At 41.7% G+C, this 26744-nt stretch overlaps 1 protein-coding gene across 4 annotated transcripts in view; it reads right to left on the bottom strand.

Moving 5' to 3' along the window:
- BCL11A (BCL11 transcription factor A) overlaps nucleotides 1-26375 on the bottom strand; it is a 532252-nt gene extending 505877 nt beyond the window's left edge. For 2 of the 4 annotated variants that reach the window (XR_013392103.1, XM_028725143.2), the window contains exons 1-2: nucleotides 25737-26374; nucleotides 18335-18664 (exon numbers count right to left, since the gene is read on the bottom strand). Coding sequence is in view for 3 of the 4 variants with exons in the window: in XM_028725143.2 (XP_028580976.2) it covers nucleotides 18335-18664; nucleotides 25737-25791 (385 nt within the window). In the remaining variant the exon portion in view is untranslated. Of the gene's footprint in view, nucleotides 1-18334; nucleotides 18665-25736 lie in introns of all 4 variants that reach the window. The other 2 variants (XM_077925422.1, XM_028725142.2) reach the window with 2 other exon arrangements.
- Nucleotides 26376-26744: the final 369 nt, after the last annotated feature.

Here is a 26744-nt window from a genome sequence, read left to right as displayed (position 1 = left end):
ATGTGTATAAATAAATATAATGGGAGGAGATTTTAGGAGGGTGCCGGGCACTGCAGGGGAAAAGGGGGGCACTCAAAAACTGCCCCTCTCCATTCGGACAGCACATTCCTTCCACCAGCAGTCATTCACCACTGGGTACCACTGACACACTTACACACACACATATACTCTGTGTGTGTGTTATTGCAAGCCACCTGATCCTACAGAATAAAGCATATGACAAACATATGCAAATCTTCACAACCCTCTCAACCCAACCCACCCCCAGTTTTACAACTAGTAGTATCTAGTTGTAAATCCCCTCCCTTTTCCCCACATTTACACCATTCCAGTTTAATGTGTTTGGTTTACAAATATGCCCTCCTGATTAAAAAGATGTCTGAATATGTGCCATGAAGATAATAGGTGCTGTTAAGAGAAGGACCACACAGTGGCTTATATCGCTGCTTTGTCTTGAGATAAATGTGACATTAGGAAAACATCTTGAGTACTTGGGTTTTCTAAGAAAAGGGAAAGTCGTCTGCCTTCAAGGTGAACTGTCATTGTCACCTTCTTGCAAAGCCATATAATTTCATGTTCTCCAACTCTTTCCAAGTACAGTATCCCAATAGCTAATCATTACTTACGGTCTCTGAGAATACCACAATCCTGGCCATCTTTACTTCCTAGACTGTCTTTCTCCTCGACACGTCCTTCGCTAACTCATCACATCTTAATGTTTATTAGAAAGACTAGGATTCAGGACTGCGTGAAAGGCGCCATCAACAGACATCTGTATCAGCTACAGGTTTCCAGTTTGGACCAATTCCTTTTGACACTAACATTACTTTACATGAGTCAGGCAGGAGGAGGGTGGATATGGAATGTGACAGAGTAAATCGAAATCGGATTAAAAACAAAAGTTTAGACACTAGCAGGGAGATGCCTGGCGATGGCTCTTGAAGGCAAAATTGCTCAAGCTGTCTTCACGTCACATCCCTTTTGAACACTTCACTTCCTAACTCTGGGCTGCTTCCAATATTGCACGTTACATGCATGATACACATGGCAGAAAGTCTTATATGTGAAATAAACTTCTTTAAAAAATCTGTAACAAGAAAAAGTAAATACTAGTCGCCTGTATAAATTATGCAAACATTGCATGGTATATTCTGCAGTTGTTGGTTTTTTTGCATAAATTATTTTCCTAGTTATGGTGAAGGGCTGGGGAACATACACAGGGCAAAGAATGACTAGTCCTATTAATATGCCCTCCTGTGTCTATTTTTTTTAAGCAAGGAACAACCAAACAGTTTCAGCCAAAGCAGAGGTGGCACAATTGATCCACTTAGCAACTGATTTAATGGTTTCTTTTAGAGCAAGCAACAACTGTCCAGGGTCTGATCTGGACTGGGACCCTTAGAGAGGCAAAAGGGGGGATTTAGCCCTTTGTATTCCACTGTGGTCATATAGTCTAGGTTGGGGGCCCTGCTTCTGCTATTAGATTTGGGAGCAGTGTTCCCACTGATGAATGGAAGCTTTCCTTCCAATGCAAATAGCAGGTGCAATTAGGTCAAGAGTTAAAGCCTTTCCATCTTCTCTGATAAGATCTAAACCACACTTGATATTTAGTCTGCAATCAGTAAGCTCCACTGAATTCAATAAGACTTACTTCCAAGCAGGCATGGTTAGAACTGTGATGTTGCTCTTTCTAAAAATAATCATTCACACAATTACTAAGTGATCAAATCTTAGTTTGGCCCTTTCAAGCAAATGTTTGCATCTACAGAAACTTGCAAAGAAGGGAAAAGGCAGAAAGATGAATCTTGCACTAAATAACAAATGGGGTTTTTTTTTTGCCTACATTGGTTCCCTGGAGTGATTACCAGAGGAAAACAAACAGTTTTTGGAGGTGCGTGTATAACATATTCAAATGCACAAATAAAACATGTCACAAGCCCCAGCCTCCCTCCCTTGCCAATGTCGAGGTGTGGTTGCCTGGAACACAACATATCAAAAGTTGCAGTACAAATTTAACAAATAAACAGCCGAAATAGAAAAAGGCCAAGGTACAATGATTAAACCTTGGACATCATGGGAAATGCAAAATGCAGACAAACAACAACATCTGCTGTGAGTGAGCAAATTATTTTTCATACAGAATTTTTTTTTTGGGGGGGGGGGGGAATCTATTGGCACAAATAAGCATGTGCCTGTACTAACTTGTTAAAGCCATCAACTTATGTGTAGATTAGGCCTTGTTCCCCCCCTTTTCCTTTTTTTTTTACCAGTCACACAAGCTCTAAGATCAGAAGAAACACCATCCCCTTTGAAGATCCTCAAAATGCAGCAATTTAAAAGGGACATCAGTTGTTTTCAAAGATCCATGAGTATCTTTATAAGAATTTAATTTTTCTTTATTGACCACCTCTTACCTCTCCCCAAGCTGCCTCACTTAACGGTACACAAAACCTATCAGTAAATAAAATGATGTACAGTTTATTACCAAATAGTAACACTTCTCAGTAAGTCTTTAGGAAGTACCATATGCTTATGATGCAAAAAAAAAGCATTATTACTGAAATACGTGTGCAGTCGAGAAAGAGCTATTTTATGGAGCCTTCTTAGGACAAAACAAAATAAAACAAAGAACTGTCATAACAAGGGATAGGAATGGTTTAGGTCAAATCATCACAAGCTGGTGCCCTTAAGATGGTTTTGCACTACCATTTTGGGGCTGATGGAATACAAAACTATCTCAAGTGCACCAGGTTGGAGGGGGTTATTTTAGGCCTTCAAAGTACTGAAAATATTTCAGATTCATCATCTATCTGATTTGAAACTCCCTCTCAGGGCTCATTTAACCTGCTGCTATGTCTCATGCTACCTCCTTCAAATCCCTCTTCAAAACCTTCCTTTTCCATGATGAACCCTTCAGACTAACTTTTTAATCCTCAGCCTCAGCAGAAAGGAAGCCTGAATATATACGCAAATGAGCTTTCTCGCGCATTTGTCCCTTGTTAATCTCGCCTCTTGGCTCCATGGCCTCTGCCTGCCAAAACTGAGACCTGGTTTGTACATTTCACCAGGCTGCTGGTGGTAGTTTCTTGAGGTAGAGGAGAGAAACAGGCACACTGTGTGGCCCAATCACATAGATAATCAGTTGTTTTGTTGTTGTTGAATTTATATACCGCCCTATACCCAGAGGTCTCAGGGCAGTTCACAGAAAAATTCAAAATATAAAACCACAAAATACATAATCAATTTAAAAAAACAAACAAACCAATACCCCCCCCAAAAAAACCCACATTTTAAAAGGGCACAGGATGTCAATCAAATCAAATAAATCAAAGGCGCCAGGTGAACTTCCCTGGGGAGAGCATTCCACAAACGGGGAGCCACTGCAAAGAAGGCCTCTTCTCGTGTTGCCACCCTCCAGACCTCTCAAGGAGGAGGCACACGAGGAAAGTTTGTGACGTCTTCTTCCATTGTTTGATGGGGGGGGGGGGGACTATACAAATCAGGCAGCCTTGTGAAGAAACATTGTCACACACGTGGTATGCTGCACATAAAACACAGAAAGGGAGAAGACCAACTCACTCTTCCACAACACAGAGATTCTTGCCAGTCACTGAAAATACAAATTTAAGACTTTCAGTTTTCTGGGCAGGAACTTGAAGTTTATTGTGTAGATTACTCTACAAAATATCATCATCCTAATTAACAGTGTGGTAATTATAAATAATAATAATAATAATAATATATGAAGATTTAACACTTTCCTGAGTAGCTCCAATGAGAAATAAATACAAATCTCTGTATGTCAGGGGTAGACTTGCATAGTCCAATTTATTTATTTACTGAAAGGGACCTCACGTTTCACCTGCCTTGCCACATTTTGTCAGCTGCTAAACTGTGATCTATAAAATGGTTCCGTATGTGAAATATAAAATACATGAAATGTTGTCACGCTGCCTATTTTATTTTGTAAATATTGTGCTTAGTGCTGGCAAACAACTAAAAGATATTATATATATATATATATATATATATATATATATATATATATATATATCTGGGATTTCTAAAAACAAAAACAAAAAAGTCAATTTTTAATATTGTTGTTGTTGTTTAAAAAAAAAGCTTGCTGATGCTTTTGTGAGAAATCCCCTGAAGACAGTGGGTAATTTCTCTTTAGTGTGACATAGTCAACACTCCTGTTAGAAAAGAAACTGTATTTCCTTCTATTTTACTATTCATCCGATTTGGAGAAATGGAATAGAATTAACACTAATGCCTTGGAACCAAAGTAAAGTTAAAAAAAAAAAATAGCAGTTCAAGTCCCACTAGTATTTGTTTGAAAAAGGGAAAGGAAAAGGGGGGGAAGCCCTTCTTCAGCAGAAATATTGATACTGATTTCAGCTAATCACCGTCTACTTCAGTTGCCCATAGTTCTTACCATTAGGAAAAAAGGCTTTAGATTTTTCATTCTGAGAGAGAAACTATTGGCTTACCTGAGACACAAGGTGAAAGAAACTCAATCTTTCAAGTTGTTGTTTTTTTTAAAATCAAATTTGGTGTGGAATAGACCAAGTTCATCTGTGTGGGCTACAAGTAATCAGCCATTCATAAGCCCTGCACATTTTTGATAGCCATACTTATTAACTGGCGGGAATTTTAATCTGTGATTAAAGCTATCATTGATTAATCACATCAATTCATCACTTAAAGCTTGCAATACTAATTACGTTTTACCTTGCTAATTAAACCCAACTGAAGCTACCAACCCAAAATTCAAACTCTCGGGCAAACAAAGACCCCAATACTTGCATTTCTTAAAACAGAACCTAGAATGCTATTTCGGACTTCTGTTATTGTTTAAAAATAATTGTTGGTGTTGGAGTGAAGGGCCAATTTAACTGAGCTTTTGAATCATGTTGTGTGTGCTTTTTTAAAAAAAACATATTCTAGCTCTAAGATCAAATTGTCGGTGTAATCATTCCGCAGTGGCATTAAAGAACTGAGAGCATATAAACAAGAGCTCATTGTTTATAACTGACCAGCTCTCCCCGGATATCCCTTCGTCATCATGTTCAACGTTCAACTATTCCAGGGTGAATTCAGGGAGTGGTGCCGATTTGTAGCAAAATAACACACTGACAATGCCTATCTGCAAAACAAGCAGCATACTCTAAAGGAGCTTCTCCTCAATGGCAATCTCATAGAAAGATTAAGATCCGATTGCTTTCGTGATGCTAAGGCTGCTATTTTGTTATCTCAACTGAAAAACATGATATTCAATCTGCATAGTCAAGGGGTAAACAGATACAGATATGGTTATAGATGATAAAATATATAGATAACACCTGATCCAAACTTGGTTTACATATATTCATTCAATATAGAAAAGTGTATTTGTTTAAACAGAAATCTGTACAGGTAAAGCTCCCCCTGTGATTGCATCAGACTATTTAGTCTGGTTCTCTAGGGAAGAGAACGGATACCTCCATGCACAGTCTGAAAACTTCAAATTCAACATCTTACTGACAACTCATTTCTTTCCACCATTAGAAAATGCATATAGTTGTTAAAGGGGAAGGCACTTTCTTCTTTGTCTCCTCTGTACATTTTGCTAAACTTTGACAGCTGTTGCTTCTGCTAAATGAATGCATTATTTTAAAAGTGGGTGGGTGTCAGAACAGCCCCTCCCCAAATATACATTTTGATTTAGCTTTGTTGTAAATCTCAAGACAACAGAGAGCCAACTCCGAATGTAAGGACCAGGTTGCTTCTTTTTTTGGCAGTGAGCAAAAGAGAATGCAGAACATAGCATATGTTAACTGTGTTTCCTTTGTTTCAATCAGATGAAGGGACTGCTGTTGCCTTTAAGAATTAATGTGTGGCCATTCTTGAACAAAACGAAAGATTTCAACAAGTAACAGGAAGGTATTTCTCATCACGCCATCCTCACATTATCTCTGTCCATCTCTATATTCATTTGTTTAAAATGTAAAGGAAGGGGTGGGGATGAGGAGACAGAAAAGGTCTTATTCTTATATAAAATTGGATGAAAAATAAAAAGGGAGTGTTTTCATTTTATCTCAGATCACAGAAAACAACCCTGTGGAAAATCTGGCATATTGAACATTTCCCCCCCCACTGCTGTCATTCTCTCTAGGCTACCTAAGTCTTCTACAATTCCCCAGACTGCCTCCATATTAAGCCTGCTGTGTACAGCTTTATTATAGTGTGGTGGTGAAGGGACATTAATATTCCTTGGGTTGCATCTGACAGATTATTTACATGCGCCCATCTGAGCTCATACCCGAAAGCCACTCTGAGGTGCTCCAATTGTAAAGGCAAATGAAGAACACATATTCCCCGCAGGGATCGGGACTAACCTTCCCGCACCACAAACAGACACACACACGCATACCTCAAACCTTGCCCTCACCAACCTGACTCAACACCACCTCGGAATGAGGAATGTGCTCAGGGGCTGGCAAGGGGTGGCTCACCCCACGGAGGGAAGCAAAACACACCTCCCTGAAATAAGTTTTTAAAATGCAGGAGGAGCAGAGGAAAAGGCTGCCTAGCAAACTCCACCACGCCTCATCAAGAGCACGTTTGCATACTAAAATGGGCTGGGAAATAGCAGGAAGATGTTCCTAATTCAGACAACATCAAAACTAGGTTGGCATGGAGAAAAAGGAGCTCTTCTCTCTCTCCCTCCAAAGGTAGGAGCTTCAACACAAAGATGCGCCTTCGGTTCTGTTTAAAACTTGAGCAAAGACAGCCATTTTGCAACACTTTCTATCCCACTTTTAACCACACATCTGCACCTGTTCACAAAACCCTGCTTGCCACTTGGCAGGATTTTATCAACGACCAAGCTAGCAAGGGTGAGACACCTCAGCCCAGGGTAGTTTGCTGATACAGATGAGCACCCCAACAATGCCCAGTGAGAAGATGTATGGTCCTGGAGAGAGATTCAGCAGAGAAGCACCCCTTCCCCAGCAAGCACAGGCACACACCATTGCAATGTTGCAGTATATCATTTGAAACACAGAGACAAAGATTTCAGGGACAGGGAAAATAAACAGAATGATGCTAAGGCTCACTTTGGGATACATTCAAGATTAAATTGCTTTTCGAAAAACGAAGTCAGTATATTTTTATGAGCCCTTGTTGTTACTTTCTTCCACCTCATAATATCTATAGCAACTTTATCAACAAAAGGTTCGTTCCCTTTTGTTTTTAATGCAATGGGAGATGAGATGCCTATTTTATTCTTAACCAAATGGCGAGCCCAGATTCAGTAAGGGTCACCAGACACAAAGTTATGATTCAGGAATACAGTGGTACCTCAGGTTACAGACGTTTCAGGTTACAGACTCCGCTAACCCAGAAATAGTACCTCAGGTTAAGAACTTTGCTTCAGGATAAGAACAGAAATTGCATGACGGCGGTGCAATGGCAGCAGGAGGCCCCATTAGCAAAAGTGGTGTCTCAGGCTAAGAATGGTTTCAGGTTAAGAACGGACCTCCGGAACGAATTAAGTCCTTAACCTGAGGTACCACTGTATGCCGTCTGAAACACAAATGTGTTTTGAGAGGGGGAGTAGACAGCTCCTCCCTAAGGAAAGAAACTGCACCTAACTTCTTCCTGTCACTAGGCTTGATCATCTACTGGGCAGATGCAACATTTGTCCTAATTGCTTAGCCCTAGAGAGGGAATAGACCAGTCTTCCTTATAAAAGAGAAAGGCGGTAAATCTATGAGGGAAGATTGATGAGGGGAGGTAGAGGTAGAACTTTGAGTTCCAAGTGGAGAAGACATGAAAGGGAAGGTGCTGCAAGCCTTAAAGGAAGGATGGTATGGTAAGGCTGCTCTTGGAGCAGAAAGAGGAGCAGAGATATCTTCTGACCAGGACATCTAAATAGGCAGCACTGGGCCTACATATCCCTTCAGTTATGACAGGCACAGAAACACACATTGGCAACCTCCCTGAAAGTATGTCCCCAAGAACATGGGTTTATATTTCTGTACATCCATGTTTTACTATCTGCTCACTGTGATGGGAACAATTTAGTTGGCTTCACAAGTGGCAAAAGAGCAAATATTTCCTCACATGCACCATCCTTCAACACTTACAATTCTCATGTATGCAGAATGTAAAATTCTGAACAGTACATAGGTAGCCTAGTCTCAATAGCATATAACCTATGCAGAAATAGCAACTTTGCATATCTACTTTCATTTTGCAGCCACAAGGACCTATAAAGAGCTAAGACCTGGTCACTGGAAATTCTCTTCCGGCTCCCCCTTCCCCAGCTTCTGAGATTTCACATCTATCTTCAAATCTTTACGGGCTAGAAACTTGTTTTTCTTTTTGCGTGTATGATTTTGCTTAGAAAAATTAAAAGCAAGGTTCTCAGGATGCTGAATTCTCTGCCGAACACTTTTGCACTTCATTAGAACTGCAGCATACAAAACACTCCTGCATATAGTAGCTATTCCTATGTGTTTAATCTGTAAGCACAGTATACATATATGAAAACCTGTAGTTAGTGAGCCCATAGTCCTATGAAATACCAACTGTTCTAGGATCCTGTAAAAAAAAAATCTAAGCAGTAACATAAGACTGATGTAACAGACATGGATCAAGTTATTCACTGATTGAACTATAAAACTTAGAAGTTTATATGCTCATCTGAACAAGACTTTTTGGAAAAGAGGACAAGGAAAATCAATTTTAAATGAAAATTAATGAAGTACTATTGGCTGAGCTCATGTTCCCTGATATTATTTACAAAAGACATTACTAATCTTATTTACTCCACAATTTGATATAGCGGTATGACCAAAGCAAACAAAACTGGACAAGCACACTGTACACAATACAAAATGTAGATTTTCCAGGCAATAAGGAGAAAATCTGAAAGACTCTTTACAGGGCCTCTTCACACATTACCAGCACGGTGTATATACAGGTACGCTCATGAGGGAGGTTGAATGAGCAAGGTGCCGTCCTGTAGAGTATACAAACCAGGGTTTCTTCCTGTGTAATGCAATCTTGAACAGAGTACAGGCAGTGACAATTTTAGGCATGTCCAACTGAAGCATGACTGCCAACGAGTATGTCATTTTGGACCGGGAAGAGGGAGGAATGGGGGCACAATGGGGGGGGGGCGGAATGGGGGGAGCGGAATGGGGTGGGCTTATGTGTTTTCCACCGAAGCACTTTGACCCAGAACGCAACCCCCGCAGAAACAGGGAGTTGCCTGTAATCATAGCGCCTGATCCAGCTGGTCTCTGCCAACAGGGGGGGTATCACCACAACAAAGGCACCCCCCTACATGACACCACATTGGAGCACATGCAATTGCCAGCAGTAGCTAGGGAAAAGCCCCAAAATGGGGAATTTTGAGGACAGAGCATACAAGGAGCAGAGCTGGATCTACTGGACTGAAAGTCAACACTTTCCTGATGAGGGACCCAATATGCACCCCTGTGCAGCACCAGCCCGGACATGATGCAATGAAAATGGGGGGGGGGGTGCACCTTGGCAGGTAGGGCTGAGGATGCAGTAAAGAATCCCTTTCCCGCCACACCCCAGTTAGAATTGCTCTGTGAGATTCTATATTCAAACATGCACCCAATCAGTTAAACATGCATAAACAAAGCACTCATTCTCACAGCAATGCTACTTAAAAGATTGCCCCTCCCCCCCCAAAAAAACCCTATTATTGTTACATAGGAAAATGTATTAATTCTACTATTACTTTAATATAGCAAAATGCCATATTGTTTTTGGTCACTCTAACTGCAGCTTGTGGAGGGGGGGCAGAGAGAAGTTGGTTTTGCTGTACAATATTGTATCAAACGGAATGAGGTCTGAAAAGTGAATTTTGTCCGAAAGATTCTGCATATTCTAAGTGACAAACGCATGCATATTTCACATACACTGTCTGAAATTATTATGTCACTTTGGTTCTCGTTTTGTGTTTGAAAGGCTCACACAAAGAATGCGGGTTCTTGGCATTTCACAAAGCTGAAATAGTTTCAATCTGTTTCACAATATTAGAAGCCTGCATGGAAGAATTATTTCCTTCCTCTTCATTTTGATCTAAAATATTTTGTTTATTCATTGGTACTCTACTTGCCCCCCCCCCCACGACACACACAGACACAAACACAAACCTCCCCTCCTCCAGTGTCCCTGCTGAGCCCCCATAAATCAATCTTTTTATTGTCTAAGCAAGTCCAGCCGCACAAGGCCTTGCATTTATTAAATTATTTTGGAGCTGATACAGATATAGATATATATATAATCAGTGCTTTTTTCTGGGAGTACACAGGGGTACACATACCGCTAAACATTTTGTGAATCTAAGTTCGGCCTCATTGAGGGGCAGTATTTCAATATGAGTAGGAAAATGAGAGCACCCCTAAACCTTTTTTTTTTTTTTTAGAAAAAAAAGCACTGTATATAATGACTGGAAACTGAAATGTGGATAAATGGATAAATAGACAGATCTATTTGATTTGCATCCAGGTCTATTTCGATTCATTGGCTGTGCGACAATTAAATGCCAGACACTCAAACGAGAAAGAAAGAACGACGGTATTCATAATCCCTTATGCTGAACGATACTCTTGTGAGAGAAGAAATTGTGTTAATTCGAGGAACTTCAGCCCATGTGGAGGCTCAATCAGAAGGAAACTTCTCTGCATGCTGTTATTGTTTATTCACACACAATAAATATAGATACACACTCACTCACACATACATACACACTTTGGAAGTGGTGTAGGAAAAAAAGAGATCCCATATATATGTTTGAAGTAACAGCTGATTTTTGCATCAATCATCTGGAATGGAGAGGGTGGAGAAAAACCAGTACAATTTCCCCCCCACCTGCCGTTCCCATATACAAAGGATGAACACGAGACACGTGGAGCTTTCTCCCAAATTGCAACTTGAGAAACAAACGTGGGGAAGCACACACATGCCAATTATATCACACATACATCTCGCTCCAAAACTGCTCCCCTCTTGTGCGTGCAAATCAGAAGAACTTTGGGGTCGTCTGCAACATAGCATGGTTTTTCTTTGCTTGACAGAAGTAAAATTTCACATCCAAACAGGCCTCTGGGTTTAATTAAGCTTCTCCAAAGTCTTCTGACAACGGTCCAGCCAGAGAAAGGCAGGCACTTCTGTAGCTCAGTCGTGCAATTGTTGTGACGGTTCTATTTACAATTTGTCTTGGAAAGACTCGCTCTGACATTGTGCTTTGACCAAAAAACAACAACAGCCAGCCTGCCAGTTCACAACCTTTCCTGTGTCTTATTTACAAATGCTGCTCACATGGTGTGATCCAGGAAGCATTCCTTTTGCCTTTGGGAAATCCCTCCAAATTTTTTCAGCTTAAAACAATCTTCTGTGTCCTTCTGAATTGAGCAAGATCAGCTAATGGCTGGGGCTTAGCACTGGGGCTGTTTCCCACCTGCCCATCCAAACTTCAACTTTTAATTTCTGGAATCTAAAATATCTCAATTCCTCAGAGTTGCTAAATTAAAAAAACATTCCATTTGCACACCACAACATTATAACCTCAAATGGGTTAGTTCTACACCTAGTCTGTTTATTGAAGATATCGGCCGGTAGGGGGGCTGCAAACAAACCCCCTACTTTCTAATTGCAGGAAGCACATCACACTTAACTGGGTTCATTTCCCAATAGATTATGACATGAGAAATGTATGGCTGGGTTTGTATGGAAAGCAAGGTTACAAAAAATATGCGTCATGATTTAAAGGGGGTCTCCTCTCTTGTACGGCATATAGAAGATCCATGCATATTCGCAAATTAAATATATAGGTGCACATACGCATATCATAATCCAGTTAGGTATAACTGAAGCACAGAATCCTATTTCCCCACCGCTATATGCCACCCAAATTTATATAATGGACAGGCTCTTAAAAGCTAATAGAGAAAGATTACCTAGCTATGCATTTATCTTCTTGCCCACATATGTCTACCACACCTTTCCCCACACATCATCAAAGTCTGGTCAGTGGCTGCGAAACATTGCTATAAGAGGTTTTAAAGGGCCAGATGCATGCACTTTTTGATACACAGATTCTATTAATTTTCTGGTTAGATTTTTTTTCCTGCTGCTGCTGCTGCAACAGATCAACATCAACTAAAAAATTCTGTGTCACTCCAGAGCCTGTGGACAAGTTAACCCATATGCTTAGATGTTAATGAACGCACATATTCAGGGAACGGGCAGGGAGGGGGAGGAAGCGAGAATTTATCGTTTGTACAATGTGGGCTGTTGAAATATCACATCAATGACAGTTCTAGCTTTCCTCTATCTAGAACGAGAGAGTTAAAAGATGCATCATCTCACTGCACAGCAGAGTGACTCAGTAGCTTGTTTCTTCTGCTTCAAAGCAGTGAACCCTAAGAATCATTTATCCTAAGAAAACAGCCTTTTATTGTAATACACAAGCTTACTGACTAGAAAATGGCTCAATGAGTATCCGTATTTAATATGAAAAAGGGCAATAAACGCCTTACTGCAGGATTCTTAACTAGACCTGCTCTTGCGTTGTTACAAAGGAGGATTTTTACTCCTGCTTTTTCCTAGACACTTATCATGAAAGATCATCTCTTCAACTGTTATCTAAAACACCGGATTCCCCACCCACTCCAGCACCTGCCCATCCATCCAAATGTCATGGCCAGCTAGTCTTTCCTTTTTCAGGACTGGCACAGCAAGAGACGGGAGGAAAAGGAATGTGTGGGTGTGTGGCCACCTTTCTCTGGCATCCCATCAACCCCCTGAAATGTTCCCCACCCTTAGCTCAGCCTGAGAGAAAATGTTAATTTCACTTGGAATTCAAAGAATGGGAATGGAGAGGTTATCACCACTTGAGTTTATACTGAAACGTTAGCTCAACGGTGTGTCAAAATTTGTCTTGGAATCGCTTAAAATGCCTGGGCAGGGAAAAATGAAATGAGATTATAGAAGGGGGGGGAGGAATTATCATAATTATTGTTAGGAAGCAACATTTGATCCCCCACCCCCGGCTGCATCAACGATTTACGAAAACTGTTTTCCACTTGAGAGAGAGAAACCAAGAATTCTTTGGGTACTCTCACTTTCTAATAAAACTCTGAAAGAAACAGTGAAAGACAATCACCTCATCACCTATAATGCATGCAGGTCCTATATGTTGGAAGAGAATCTTGCAACAGTACTCTTGCATATGCGCAAAAGGCACAAAAGGGAGCCCCAAAGGTCCATCAGGCCAGCATACTGTGCCTCCTACAATGACCAAGTAGATGCCTCCAAGACGCCTATGGGCAGAGCCTGAAGGCAACACCCCTCCCTTGCTATGCCCCCCCCCCCCAGCTCCTGTTATTCAGGGCCATATTTCCTCTGAATATGAGGTTCATTTAACCATCAAAGCTAATAGCCCCTGGGAGACTTCTCCTCTTCCTCCTCTTCCATGAATTTGTCTAATCCCTTTTGAAAGCCATCTATCCCAGTGACTGCCATCACACCTTGTGACAGAGAATTCTGTAAAATTCACTGTGCAATTTGTCTGCCTCAAATCTACTGCCAGTCAATTTTACTGGATGAACTGTAGTTCTAAGTGCATCTAGTCCATACGTCTGCTGGAACAATGTTCCATTCTGCCTATCCCACAACCATCAGCAAAGCAAAATCAACAGGCTATGACAAAACTCTAGGGCCAATTGTATTTAATCACTCAAGTCACCTTTCATGTTTTTCCTTTTAAAAAAAAAGACGGTATAAATATGAATCAATTTTGTGTGTGTGTGTCTTTAAAAAAAAATATGTGTTTTTATCTGCAGTTTCAATGAACGCTTATACACAGGATTCTAAGTGTTGTCGGGGATGAAGGGGACAGCAGTTATTCTTAATTTGCAAGCAAGAGGTATGATCTTATTTTTGGATCAGTCGCTCTACCTTGCGTATATACTGTGTTTATGTTGAGATGTTAGAAATCAGCTCTCTGAGCAATTTGAGGAGAGAAGATGGATGAAAGCATCTCACCATAGTAACATGAAGAGCTCTGAATTTCTGAAAACACTGTACAAATGCCAAGTATCACTACAATTGTGCCCCCAAATCTTAAGCCCAGGATAGGAAAAACGCCAGACACAGAACTGGGAAACCAGAACTCAAATGCCTCCTCCTCTCTGAACTCATATTCTGACTTTGGGAACATCTCTTGCCTCTCCAGCCTCGGTTTGTTTCCTCAAAAATGGAAACCAATATTACCAGTTTCTGCAAGGACCAATAGAAAGAAGGCAAAAGCGTTTTTGCTTTGGTGAAAAGCAAATCGCCAGTGACTGATGACACAAATCAGAGTTCACCAGCCTTTGGTAGGATGCTGATCCTGGACCTGTGAGCAACTTATTCAATGGCTTGTTCACATCAGCAATGCAACCCACGTCAAAGTTCAGCAAAACAGTAGAAATGCATTAAACAAAAGCCATCTCTCTCCTCTTGCCTTTCTGTCACATCTCAAACCAAACAATATATCTAGAACACCTAGATACAGTGCGGATCTTTTGCTGGGTCTTCCCCTTCACACACACACGCACACCTTAATTCTTGCTTGACAGACACTGCTTTCTGTCTTTTATACAAAGCTGTTCAATATGTAAATACCACATTACATCACAGAAGGGCTGCTCCATATTTGGTGATTTAGCAAGCCTGCAGTACACAAAAGATCTGAAAATCCTTCCGGAAAGTGCCGGACTCACTAATCATACCTCATTCCCGTTCGGAACAAGGATGGCACGTGACGTAATGGTCAGAGCCTCACATGACGCTACAGCAGCTTAACCTACATACTATAAAGATAATCACACTGCAGTTTTGATTTTTTAAAAATAAAAAAGCCTGCCCAATCAGCATCCTTGCTGTTTAATTTCAATACACATAAAGGACTAGCCTTATTTATTCAAGTGGTGAGGATCACACAAAGCCTAAGATAATCAGAAGTTTGGATAAATGGGAGTGTTGCTTATGCAGAGCAATTCTGACATGGGGTTATGCAGGGGACAACCACAAAATAATGCATAATACAGAATGTGGAACACAGATAGTGATTGCTGGATAACTGAAGTTCACAATAGAAGTTGACTTACATTTTGAACATGCAAACCAATCAAGCCAAGCTTTTAGGAATTACAGTTAGAAGTTTAAAAGGGCAAAAAATGTGTATACTAAAAATTAGAGATAAATGAAATTAAAATAGCTAAGTTGCTGGTATCCACAAAACAGTGGATGGGAGCCTTCATATCACACAGAACTCTTCTTCAGGCAAAGCAAAAGAAGAAGAAAAAACCCAAAATTTGCAGCTATAGCTTATTTGCATTATGCCTTATTTTGGAAAACTTACACCTGAAGAAGAATCCTACAAAATCTGAAAACTTGGATCTGGCTGGCCTAGTAAAAAGTATTTATTTGCTTGCTCTGCCTCTTTGTTTGTTCAGAGGAAGTACAAGGTTTTAATAACGTGAGGGGACATGCAAGTTCTACTAAAGATGCTTACAAAAAAGATCTGAAGAAAATAATGTATGTGGTGATTTATCCATATAAGCCATTTAGTACAAAACTTCATTCAAATTCAGAATTCCAGCAAACTGCAAATGGACGAATTAAACATTGTGGCTTTTTGGATGCTTTGAAGTTGGCAATCACTTTCAATGTTCGTTGTGTTCTAACTCTGACGAAAAATAACGATTTCGGCAATAAAATCTAAGCACTGCTTCCCATGCACGCTCACTCAGACACACGCTATTCCACTAAAGGAAACAACCGACTCTGCAAAACCTGTGTGCACACAAATGACACTTAAGTTCCAATCCTAGCGGCCCCGAAACCTAAACTGTAATGTTTAGAAAGATAAAATTTCAAAAATGTGACAAATTTTGATGCCTCAACTATGTTCCAGAACTATTAAGATTATTTTAATTACTGTATTTTAGGTCGGGGGGGGGGGAAGGACTGAGAATGTCCTTCTGTTCCTACATTTGAGATGGGGGAAACGCCAGACTACTTCTGCTGTAGCCCTACCAACTTTAGACAGGACTATGCCAATTTAACTGGACTTTGAACTGCACCCTTACTTAGCCAGAGAGAGAGAGAGAGAGAAAGAGAGAGAGAGAGAGAGAGAGAGAGAGAGAGAGAGAGAGAGAGAGAGAGAGAGAGAGAGATTGTGTATAAGGCCAGATGGGGCAGGGAGATGCAATACAGCATGTGATTTACACACAGTCCTTCTCCTAATACCACAATATCCCTTAGGCTATTAAAACAAGAGCACAAGTGATACTTTATGCTAACTCTCCCAGCCTTCCCTTTTACTTAACAGATCTATGTCATTTCTGATGCTGCATCTTTTTAAAAGCAGCCTCCTCCTCCTCTTTAAAGGGATAGCCGCCTTTTGCCAACTGTATTGTAACAACGAATAGGGCCCTTATTAGCCAGGCGGAATTAACGGATCTCATATTAACATCCAAACATATTTTCACTTAATTTTATTTTTATGAAACACACACATACATGCAAATGCTAAAGCGCTTTGCCAGTAATTACAATTATAGATGATAGATAGATAGATAGATAGATAGATAGATAGATAGATAGATAGATGATAGATAATTAGCTGCAGGGAACGACATCCATTACTTTTATTTTCCCTCTCCCCCCCCCCCCCGTTTAATTACGCATTGGGATTTGTGCCACTGCCCAGGGGGGGAAAGCCAATCCACCTTGGACATTTGTATGGGTGGCATGTGGCGGTGTAAAGCCTCTGAAGAAAATCAAGATACATCTGTCAAAACCACATCAGAGACAAGAGACAGCGGGAGGGGGGGGCATTTATCATTTGGCTGAAGAGGCAGGATTGCAAGGAAGCAGGCCTCCTCCCCTGTCAAACCAACCTTTTGAAATTTCCAACGTGCCCTTAAACTTTTCGAATACGCGAGCCTGGGCGCCTCAGCAACTGCCCTCTCTACTCTGGCCTGGGCAGTGGAAAATGGCATCTTAAAGTCAAGGTCAGCCGTGTCACTTCGCCAAGGGGCTGCCTTTAATTACAACCCACTCCGTGACAGCCAATATGGATCGGAGGCTGGGGGAGAAGTTAACCCTTCCTCCTCTACACACACCCTTTGCAAGCCAGAGTTTGCACACACACACACCAAAAAAAAACCATAATTAAAAGAAGAGAAAGGAAAGCAACCGGCTCTAGCAGACATGAGGAAAGCAGCTACAATTTTTTTAAAAAAAAAAGATAGAGCAGGCCTGTGGCATTCGAATGAGTTTTTTTGGCACCCTGGAACAGACCGTTGTGATCAGGCTGAGGTTTTAGCTATCTAAACACTTGGGGGGTGGGGGTCCCCCAGCTTCAAATGTGCTTTGACAGGCTGGCACTAACAAAGCACAGGCTTCAGAGACGGTTCCAACTAGAAGGCCAAGCAAGCTTTTTCCATCCCTCTCTGTATCGTTGCTTAGTGGATTTGTGGAGATGGAAGTGAGGGGAAGGAAACCTCGTGGATCGTTGGATCCAAGAGAATCACAAGAATAACTGAACCAGGAGCAAGAGGCCAGGACTGACCCTATAGTCCAAATGTATAGTTGACAAAGGAATCGTTTTTGCACAGCTGTGTTGGGGTTATAGCGGGCATTTCACACAACAAGCAGATAAAATGCAGCAGAGAGACCCACATCCCTTAAACAAGCAAGGGGCAGCTGCCAATCAGGTCTCCCTAGCACGTGTTTCCTGCTAGAAGCGTTTCCTGCTTCTGTCCCGCCACGTTTACTGCACAAAACATTTGGGTCAACACCAGTGTGACCACATTAAAACACGACTGTGACGTTTGACGCTGCAATGGCATGTTCCCACCTTGAAGTATGTAGGAAGGCATCAGTGGAAATGCAGACACAAAGACAGGCTATTGGGTAGAGGGGCAGGGAACCTAATCCTCATATACTCTCTGGATGACCACACCTGGAACAGCCAGCAGGAGTCAAAAGGACAGGTGTGGGAGTTGAAAAGAAAGCAGCTGGAAACTTAACTCAATGGTGCAGCACAGGAATTGTGATTTTAGGAAGGTATGTGTGTGTGTGCATACTTGACATGAACATATTTATCTTGTGAACTGCCAGGTGAAATTTCAGAAAAACAGGCCTCTTACTAAACTTCTAGATTTCTAATAGGAACCCCCCCCCCAACAACATGCTGGTGCTTTCTCCCACGTTCCCATTCTCTCCCCCCCCCCCCATCGCTTCGATTTACCTGCTATATGTTCCTGTTTAGGGCAAATTCCTCTAGATGACGTTGACAAACAATCGTCATCCTCGGGTGTGACCTGGACGCCAACCTCCACGGGATTGGATGCTTTTCGCAGCTCGCTCGGCGAGGGCGAAGGGGGCTTATCCACAGCCTTCTCTAGGCAAAGACTGCCATTGCATTGCTTCCGTTTGTGCTCAATAAAAATAAGGATGTCCCCCAAAGGAAAGTTCATCTGACACTGGCCACATGTAAGGAGGTCGTGGTCCCCTTCTGGAACTCCCAACGTACCATGATCTGGTTCGTCATCCGTGAGAATGGCTTCGATAGGTTCGGCTGTAGTCAAAGGAAGAGAAGAAGACAATGGTCAGGAACCTTGTAGGAACACAGACAGCTTAAACTGAGTCAAGAGAACTGGCCTGTCTAGCTCAATACTGCCCACACTGACTGGCAGAGGATAATTAGAAGTAGAAGAAGTAGAAGCCAGGCTTAGAGACAGGGGGCAAGTGGCATGCACTGTCCTTGAACACAACAGACCAAACATTGCAAAAACCAGGAAAGCTGAAAAGTTGTGCTATCTCACCTCCCAAAATCAGCAATAGTGCTATGGGTATTTTTAAATAAAAGATTATCCGTTGTGTTCTGAACGGCAGTCATTCAGGAATAAGAGGCACTACATTAATGTCATTAAGACCCTTCCATAAAATAAACTTCGGGGGATGACACACCACAGGGGCATGGCATGAAACACAACCCCATTTTTTTTAAGTTTTCTTTTGCTTTTTAAAAAGACAAACAAGATAAAGCCAGTCCAACCCCGACCGCAAGACAGCAAAAGAGCTTCCTCTTTATAGCATGTTGTCATTCAACAGGAAAACGAATTTATCAGCGATGTCAAGCAGTCCCATCAGAAGCAAAAGAAGCTATAATGAATTATGAGCAATTCAGACTCCCTCTCCCTCTGTTTTTGTTACTCTCTCTCTTTTAGAGGGCCCTGAAAAAGCTGCTTTTTCCAGATTAACAATGAATGAATAATCTTAAAAACCACCGATTATACGGTTATTCCTGTTCTCCAAAAGTGAGGCTAAGAAAGTTATCTCTTTATATTCCCATGCACATTTTTATTTTATTTTACTGAAAATCTGCATGTGTGCTTACACTCTTATATCTTATGTTAGGGATGGTATGTGTTTGCTTTACGGTGCAGGTATGCATAAACATGCATGTACATGTATATTATAAGAAGGTATCATCACAAGATGATGAAAAAGGCTTGCTTGAGCGTCTGACAGGTGGCACACAGCACCCAAAGAGCCCTACATTTTCCGTAGGGACATTTCTGTGCCACATATATACAGGTACATGCAGGAATGCAGAGGATAGCCAAGAACAACTCTCTAAAATAATCCAACAAACAGAAAAATCAAAGGTAATCTGTAATGATTCTATAAATCGACCTACTGTATTATTATTGTCGTGTTTTCTAGAAGTGATTTTCAACCACACCACCCATATTTTTATATCCAAATATATATCTATGAACAATTGCTCCTTACAATTTTGAGAAATTGAAGATCTAAGAAAATAAGCCAATTAGCCTGAGGTAGGATTTACACACACACACACACACACACAAACACACACCCCCAAGAAAGGAATGCCCCAATCATTCAGAATGTATTAACACTGCTGGCCTTGATAAGGTAAAAATCTGTATAAAGACAACTAAATTCCAGCTTTCATAACCAGAGTGGTTAAGTCCTTTCTTTAGATTTGAACAACCTTTCCTAATGTTGTCAAGAGTTGATTAATTTCCTGAACGAGCTCCAGAAAGCTCCATTAATAGCTTGTTTCTGCACACACTATTGCCAGTGGATAGTTTAACAAGGCAGATTCATATTAGTAAGCTCTCAATCTCAACTCCTTTTTCTTTCTTTCTTTTTTGTTACTTTCTGCTGGCAAAAAGAGTCTTTCAGAGAGAAAGAGAAAAATCTAGTCCAGAGTGTATTTCTCTGGATCTACGAGCCAGGACTTACAACTACAAACATGAAATTGTGTCCTTACAAAATATCAAACGCAGCTAGTTAAGGAAAGTGTGGCAGGATGCAACACCTCAACAGTTAATCAGCCTGACCTTCTTTAGCATGCGGCCAATTTCACGTTTAATGAACTTAAAGCCACAGAGAATCAAAAAATAGATTTTTAATTTGACTGCACCATATTGGAACAGATTTTGATAAAGTGCATGAAAAAATTACAGCACACTCAGGTTAAATTTATTTCAGTCCTATCTAGGTAGAGTATTTGGAAGAAGGGGGAATCAAGAGTAATTCCCAACCATGCAGAATAGCGTAATATTTTAAGAGACTGCAGCCCTCGTATCTGGACTCCAAATAGTACCCTACAGATACAGTCTCTCTCTATATACATATTTTGCCTCAAGCTTTGCTCCTAATTTAAGATAAGGTCAATTACAGAAATATAGAGGTTAGGTTTTTACTTATACTGTAAATTCTCCTGTACAGAGGTTTCATATCAGATCCTTTGACCGTAAAGAGTACAGTGACATAAATAGTACACTGACAGAATCATGTGTGTTAGTATTTAATAGTCCAAATGAGAGAATATGGAGAATATGGGTGTTTCTACATCTGCGATTTTTATTTTATTTCAGGAGAAAGATTATCAGGCTGCCTTTTTACAAAGTGGCAAGCAACACAAGGCCATGTTCTCCCTTTGAAAGACACTTAAAACTTGAAATAATCACCATCACTACCAACCCAGTTGCAAACTTCAGAGCACAGTCTAAGCAGCAAAAATGTCAGAACAATTAAATATTTCTCAGCGACAGCAACTTCTCCCTAGCAATTAGAAAAAACTGCAATATTTTAGGCCTGAAGTGCTTGTGAAATTAGTAATATGGTTTAGCAAGGTGAGACAGAACCTTTTTTCCAGGCAGTTAAAAATCATGCTAAGTAATGGGCATTGAAAGAGATTTCTTGTGAAGCCCATGAAACCGGTTGAATTCTCATCAAAACCAGTAAATGAAGAGGCAGCTGAAAAACGTTGTTGATTACACCTCTGCATTCAGCCAATTAATTTTATAGGAGGCAAAGTTCTTGAAAATAACAAGATATTCAAATGTACAGATATAAAACCCATACCCTGCACATATTTTCGGTGCTCTTAACATAAATGATTGCTAATTAAGAAGAATGATAGCGTAGTGTTTGAAACAGGATTGGCACAGAGCTTGCTCCAAAAGCTTTCCTAAAGCAGAGAAAGCATGGTATTGCTGTTATTTGAAACCAGGTGCAAAACACAAGCACCTAATTATTTATTATTAATTCTTATTATTATTATTACTGCTAATCCTGGTTTGCATGCTAGTTTTTTTCCCCAGTGACCACCAGTTCCACTATATTTTGTGCATTTGATTTTTCTGCTCAAATCAATGGATCCTCAAGAAAAATAGGTATCTTAGCTGCTGTTTATAAGGAGATTATTATTATTATTATTATTATTATTATTATTATTATTATTATTATTATTATTATTATACCACCTCAGTATTTCACGGGGCCATGCTCTCCAAAGAGCAGAAGGGAGGATAAAAAAAGAGGAAAGAAAAACAAGAAGGCATGTTCCTGATTTATTAATTTTTTTTAAATGTGCCTTTCATTTTCAAAAAATGGATCTACAACGAACAAGAAATGAAACCTCAACCAGAAACAACAGAGAGAAGCTGAACACATAGCACCCTCCAAAAAGATGTTTTAAACAAATATATATATAAAAAATAAAAATAGAATTCCGTCACCCAGATTCAAGTTTGCTTCCAAGGGAATGCTAGGATTAGTTTAGTGGTTTGAAGAAGCACATGAAAGCGGAGCTGGAGAAGTGGAAGGAGGATGAATTAAAACACGCACGAAAAAAGAAAAGGAGTGACCGTGTAGTATTGAGGTGAACAGAGATCTGGAAGCGAACTTGGGAAAGAGCGGAAAACACAATGGGGAGGGGGGAGAAGTGCTAGGCAGGGAAGCCTCATCTGCAAACACGTGCAAGACAAGCCAAGGTATTTCCTGGCCTCCTTGACTGGGGCCAGCCCTTCTCTTTTGGATCTACTTTAAAAACAAAAACCCAGCTCTATTTATTTTCAAAAGCAGCGATCAGCTTTCAAATAGGGTCCGGGGAAAGGGAGGGGGCGGATAACAGATCCCCACCAAGCCACCCAAACAAAAGCCAGGCCAAAGAATCAAAAAGTCGCCGGGAAGAAAACATGCTGGCATCTTTGCAGAGTTTGCCTTCTTTAACAATCTAAGGTGCATCTGTGGGGAAGATTTTAACATATGTCTTGGGGAGGGGTGGTCTCACACTGCTTGCTCTGTACTTAAGTGTTTGATATAGGACATGTTTAATAAGAGGGTATGACAGGGCAAATCCAAGTGTCAAAGGATCAACTATTTCCCTCTTTTTAATTTCGCCGTTTTGTGTTTTTTCTTAACGTGGGCAGGCGGCGGGAGGATTTCTCTGGAGTGGGAGTGGGTCTCAAAGGAAGAATGAAAGCTTTTAACTGATATATTCTGGAAGGAGGACTGTTTGCAAAGGGGCAATTTGGAAGCTTAAGCATAACCCTAAGATAAAAACTAAAGACAAAGAAGGAGGAGTGGAATTATTGGGTGCAGGAGGGAGAGAAGGGGGGGTCTCTACACACTCACACGCGCACCCCACCCACACCTTCTTCCTTTGCCAAACGAGAAATGTAGAAAATTAAAAGATGGGAGCAAAACGGATCAGGTTCAAGTTCGCTGGGGTTTCTTGATCTGACTCTGCCTCCTAGTGGCCAAAACTTGCATTTTTAAAATTAAAAAAGGCAAAGAATTGTTTTAACTCCACTCCCACACAGATCGCCCCCCCCCATCTCCTCCTTTTCCACCCTGTGCCCCAAGGCTCAGAATTGGGGGTGGGGACAGGAAAAGCAAAACTTGCATAGCAACTGTACTTAGTGCCCCTAAAACACTCTCACTCCCCTATATCATTTAAACAAACAAACAGGTTGCATTTTTGTGTATGTGTCTATTCCTTTTTTTAAAACTGTTAAGATCTCTAGGAATTTGGTGTGGGTGGGAAGCCAGGGGGGTTTAAGGTTGGGGGTTTAGTTTGCAAATCTTGAAGTGGGGGTGGTTCCACGGGGGGAAGACTTCCCCCCAAAAAAAGAACCGTTTTGCTCTTTCTTTCCTCACCCCCCCCCCACTCCCACCATGGTATGTTGGAGATAAAGAGTCAAATTAGGTTATCAGTTTGGCTGAAGGAAGGGAGAATCTCGCAACGTGTTTGGGTGGCGATAGGACGTCCTAAAGTGTGACAGTTATGTTGCAACACACAACGCACCGTTCTGCATCTTAAAAAAAATGTAAGAAATCAGCAGAAGAGGGGGTGTGAGATAGAACAATAATCTGCGGAGAAGCTCTTAAAATACATCTTCTTTAACCCATGCAATTTGAGAGGGGGTGTTGCTTTTAAAATCTATCGCTGGGTCACTTCAACTAAGCGTATGTGTTGCAAAAGCGATATTACTTTGCATTGCAATTCAGACAGAGGTTATGGATGGGGGGGGGGGGGAGCATACAATACAAACTTTTGCAAAAGCCCGGGAGGGGGCTTTAATCTTGCAAATTAGAAGAGGAAAGGGCAACAAAACATCTCCCCTGCCTTCAAAAAAAAAAAAGCATGCAAATTTCTCTCTTTTGCAAACACTACTTGTACATTTCATCTCTTCCTCTCTTCGCTCCCCACCCCCCACACCTCGCCAGCCCGCCTTCAACCAACCATCTCAAGTCCAGACCAGACTTCCCTTTTGTGTTTGCTAGCAAGCACGGCTCAAGCTTTTGTGCACCGCTTGGCTGGGAGAAAGGAAGCCTGTGCGTTGCAAAAACAACAACACACCATTAAATAAATATCAGCATTTAAATAAAAAATAGGAGGGCGAAAAAACCCTTTTGGTACTGAGTTGTCTATGACTGGGTTGGTTGTTAATTATTATTATTATTATTACTATTTGGTAATCATTTTCCCATTGTGATCAGAGACAACAGGATCTAGCCTTCTGGGTTTTTTAAACAGAAAATCTATATAGCTTGCATTTGTGCGCCTCTCTCTCTCTCTGCGTATACGTTGTATTCATTTCCCCCCTTTTCCAAAGCCGTTTCTTCTCCTGCTCTGTTTTCCTGGCAGCGACTCCGCAGCACACGAGGCGCTTGTAAACATTCAGACACGAGATTTTTCCCAATCAAAATCCACTTCCACTTTTTTTTTCTTTTTTTCTTGAAAATCTTCCAAAAAATAGTACGAGGAAGGGAGAGGAAGGGAATTCCTCTCTCACACACATGCACACGCTGCGATCTTTCTCGCCTTCTTCGCTCCATGCATGCAGAAACCCAAGTTTCTGCAAAGCAGGAGTTTGGGTGCTGAGGAGGGAAGGGGGAGGGAGGGGGTGAAAAAAGACTGTTGGTAAGAGCTTGGGGGGGCGGTGTTGTGGAGGAAGGAGAGCTTAATCGTGGCGGTAGAAGCAGAGAAAAGCAGCCGATCTCCGGCCCAAAACAGACACCACGTCTGCCCTCTTCGTTGCCCTTTCGCTGTGCGGAGCTTGGCGGTGGGGGGAGAGAGAAAGAGAGAAAGGAGCGGGACACGCAGCGAAGGGTGGGGGTGGGCGATCTCCCACCACCCCAGATCTCGCCAGTGGAGACAAAAGAAGCAGCGAGAAGGTCCCCCCTTTTGCACCTTTTAGTGTCTACAAAAAAGGGGGCTCCACCGAGGGAGCAAAGCGGATTTGAAAAAAAGGGGAATGTCTCCTTCTATGACAAGGCGCCCCAAGAGTTCCTAATCTCGATCTCTTTGCCCGTGTGAAATGAGAGCATCGAGTCCCGATTCAAACCGTACACATCTCTTTTTCTCACTTTTTCCTCCTCCTTTTTCAAAAGCTCGCCTCCCCCCACCCCACCTCGCAAGCACACAAAAATGTGTCTTTGCTCGCTTGCTTTAAGTTGCAATTCATTTGTAAGCTGCAGGCGCGCGCGCACGCACACACACACACACACTCGCGCTCTCTTCCGGCAAAATATAGCCGAATCAACTGGAGAAAGAAAGAAGAAAATAAACGGAACTTTGAGAGACAGCGTGCTTGCCAACATGAGCTTATTTGAAAAGTAATCTAGGTGGTAGCGATAAAAAGAGGGGGGCTGAGTTTTAAGGTGAGTTGCTTTTTGTGTTCCTTGCAAACTAAAAAAAATGCATGCACAAAAGGTTGGAATTTGCAAAATGCAAACCAAATGTAATTATTTTATATATATTCTATATCTTGCAAGGGAGAGGGAGGTAGAAAGGAAGGAGGCGAGAAGGTTTTACTTACGTGAAAATTCCCGTTTGCTTAAGTGCTGGGGTTTCCCTTGCTTGCGGCGAGACATCGTGGTGTTGGTGGCTCGGGCGGGCGCGCGCGGAGCTCTCTCGCTCGGATCACATCGGGAAGCGCCGGGTGAACAAGGAAAGAGACTCCAGAGAAAATATCTTCATCAATGTCTTTTGACATCCAAAATAAATTAGAAATAATACAAAGATGGCGCGGGGAAGATGAATTGTGGGATAGCAGTCATGGCTTTGCTTTTTTTTCTTTTGCTTTTTTTTCCTTTCTGTGCAAGAGGGAGAGAGGGAGAAAAAAAAGGAGAGAGAGAAAGGAGAGAGAGAGAGAGAGAAAGAGAGATGAAAAAAATGGCAAAAAGCCCCCCTGAGCTGCAAGTTCAAGTGCGGACGTGACGTCCCTACGAACTTGAACGTCAAGCGACTGGATGGACACAGACATAGAAAACATGGGCAGGGCGAAACTGGAGGGAAGGGGAGGAGGGAAGGACTGCGCCACGCCAATGGACAGTCATCGGGGGCTGGACATGATCAAGCAAAAGAGTGAGGGGGGGAGCCCGGCGCAGGGCAAGCCAATGGCCAGGGAGGGGGGGGTTACCCTCCGAGGCATCAGGCACACGCGGCGGCGGCGGCTGCTCCTCCGGAGGGAGGAGTGGTAGAAGACGGGGGGGGGGGTGGAGAGGCAGAGGGAAGGCGAGAGAGGCGTGCGTAAAGGCGCGCACCAGCCCAGGAGCAAGAGAGTGAGTGACCAAGAAGAAAAGGAGGCACGTTGGTTTCGGAAGAAAGGGAGGGGGGGCCTCTTTCCTTTCTTTCTTTTTTAAATTAAGCCAGGAGGGAAATTTAAAAGCTAGAAAGGGAGAGGGGCGGGGAAAGCGCGTAAAGAGAACAAACATCTCTTAAGTCAAAAGCCACGGCAAGCCGGCGTCCCCTTTTTAAAATATTTTTCGCAGCGAGTTGCTGCTCGCAATTGACCGCGCAATTAAAAAGAAAGGGGTTTTGGGGG

Source organism: Podarcis muralis, chromosome 3 (genome assembly GCF_964188315.1).
Source record: "Podarcis muralis chromosome 3, rPodMur119.hap1.1, whole genome shotgun sequence".
Classification (NCBI taxonomy): Eukaryota; Metazoa; Chordata; class Lepidosauria; order Squamata; family Lacertidae; genus Podarcis; species Podarcis muralis.
The sequence above is the reverse complement of the archived record's forward strand: the minus strand, read 5'-3'. Positions and strand labels throughout refer to the sequence as shown.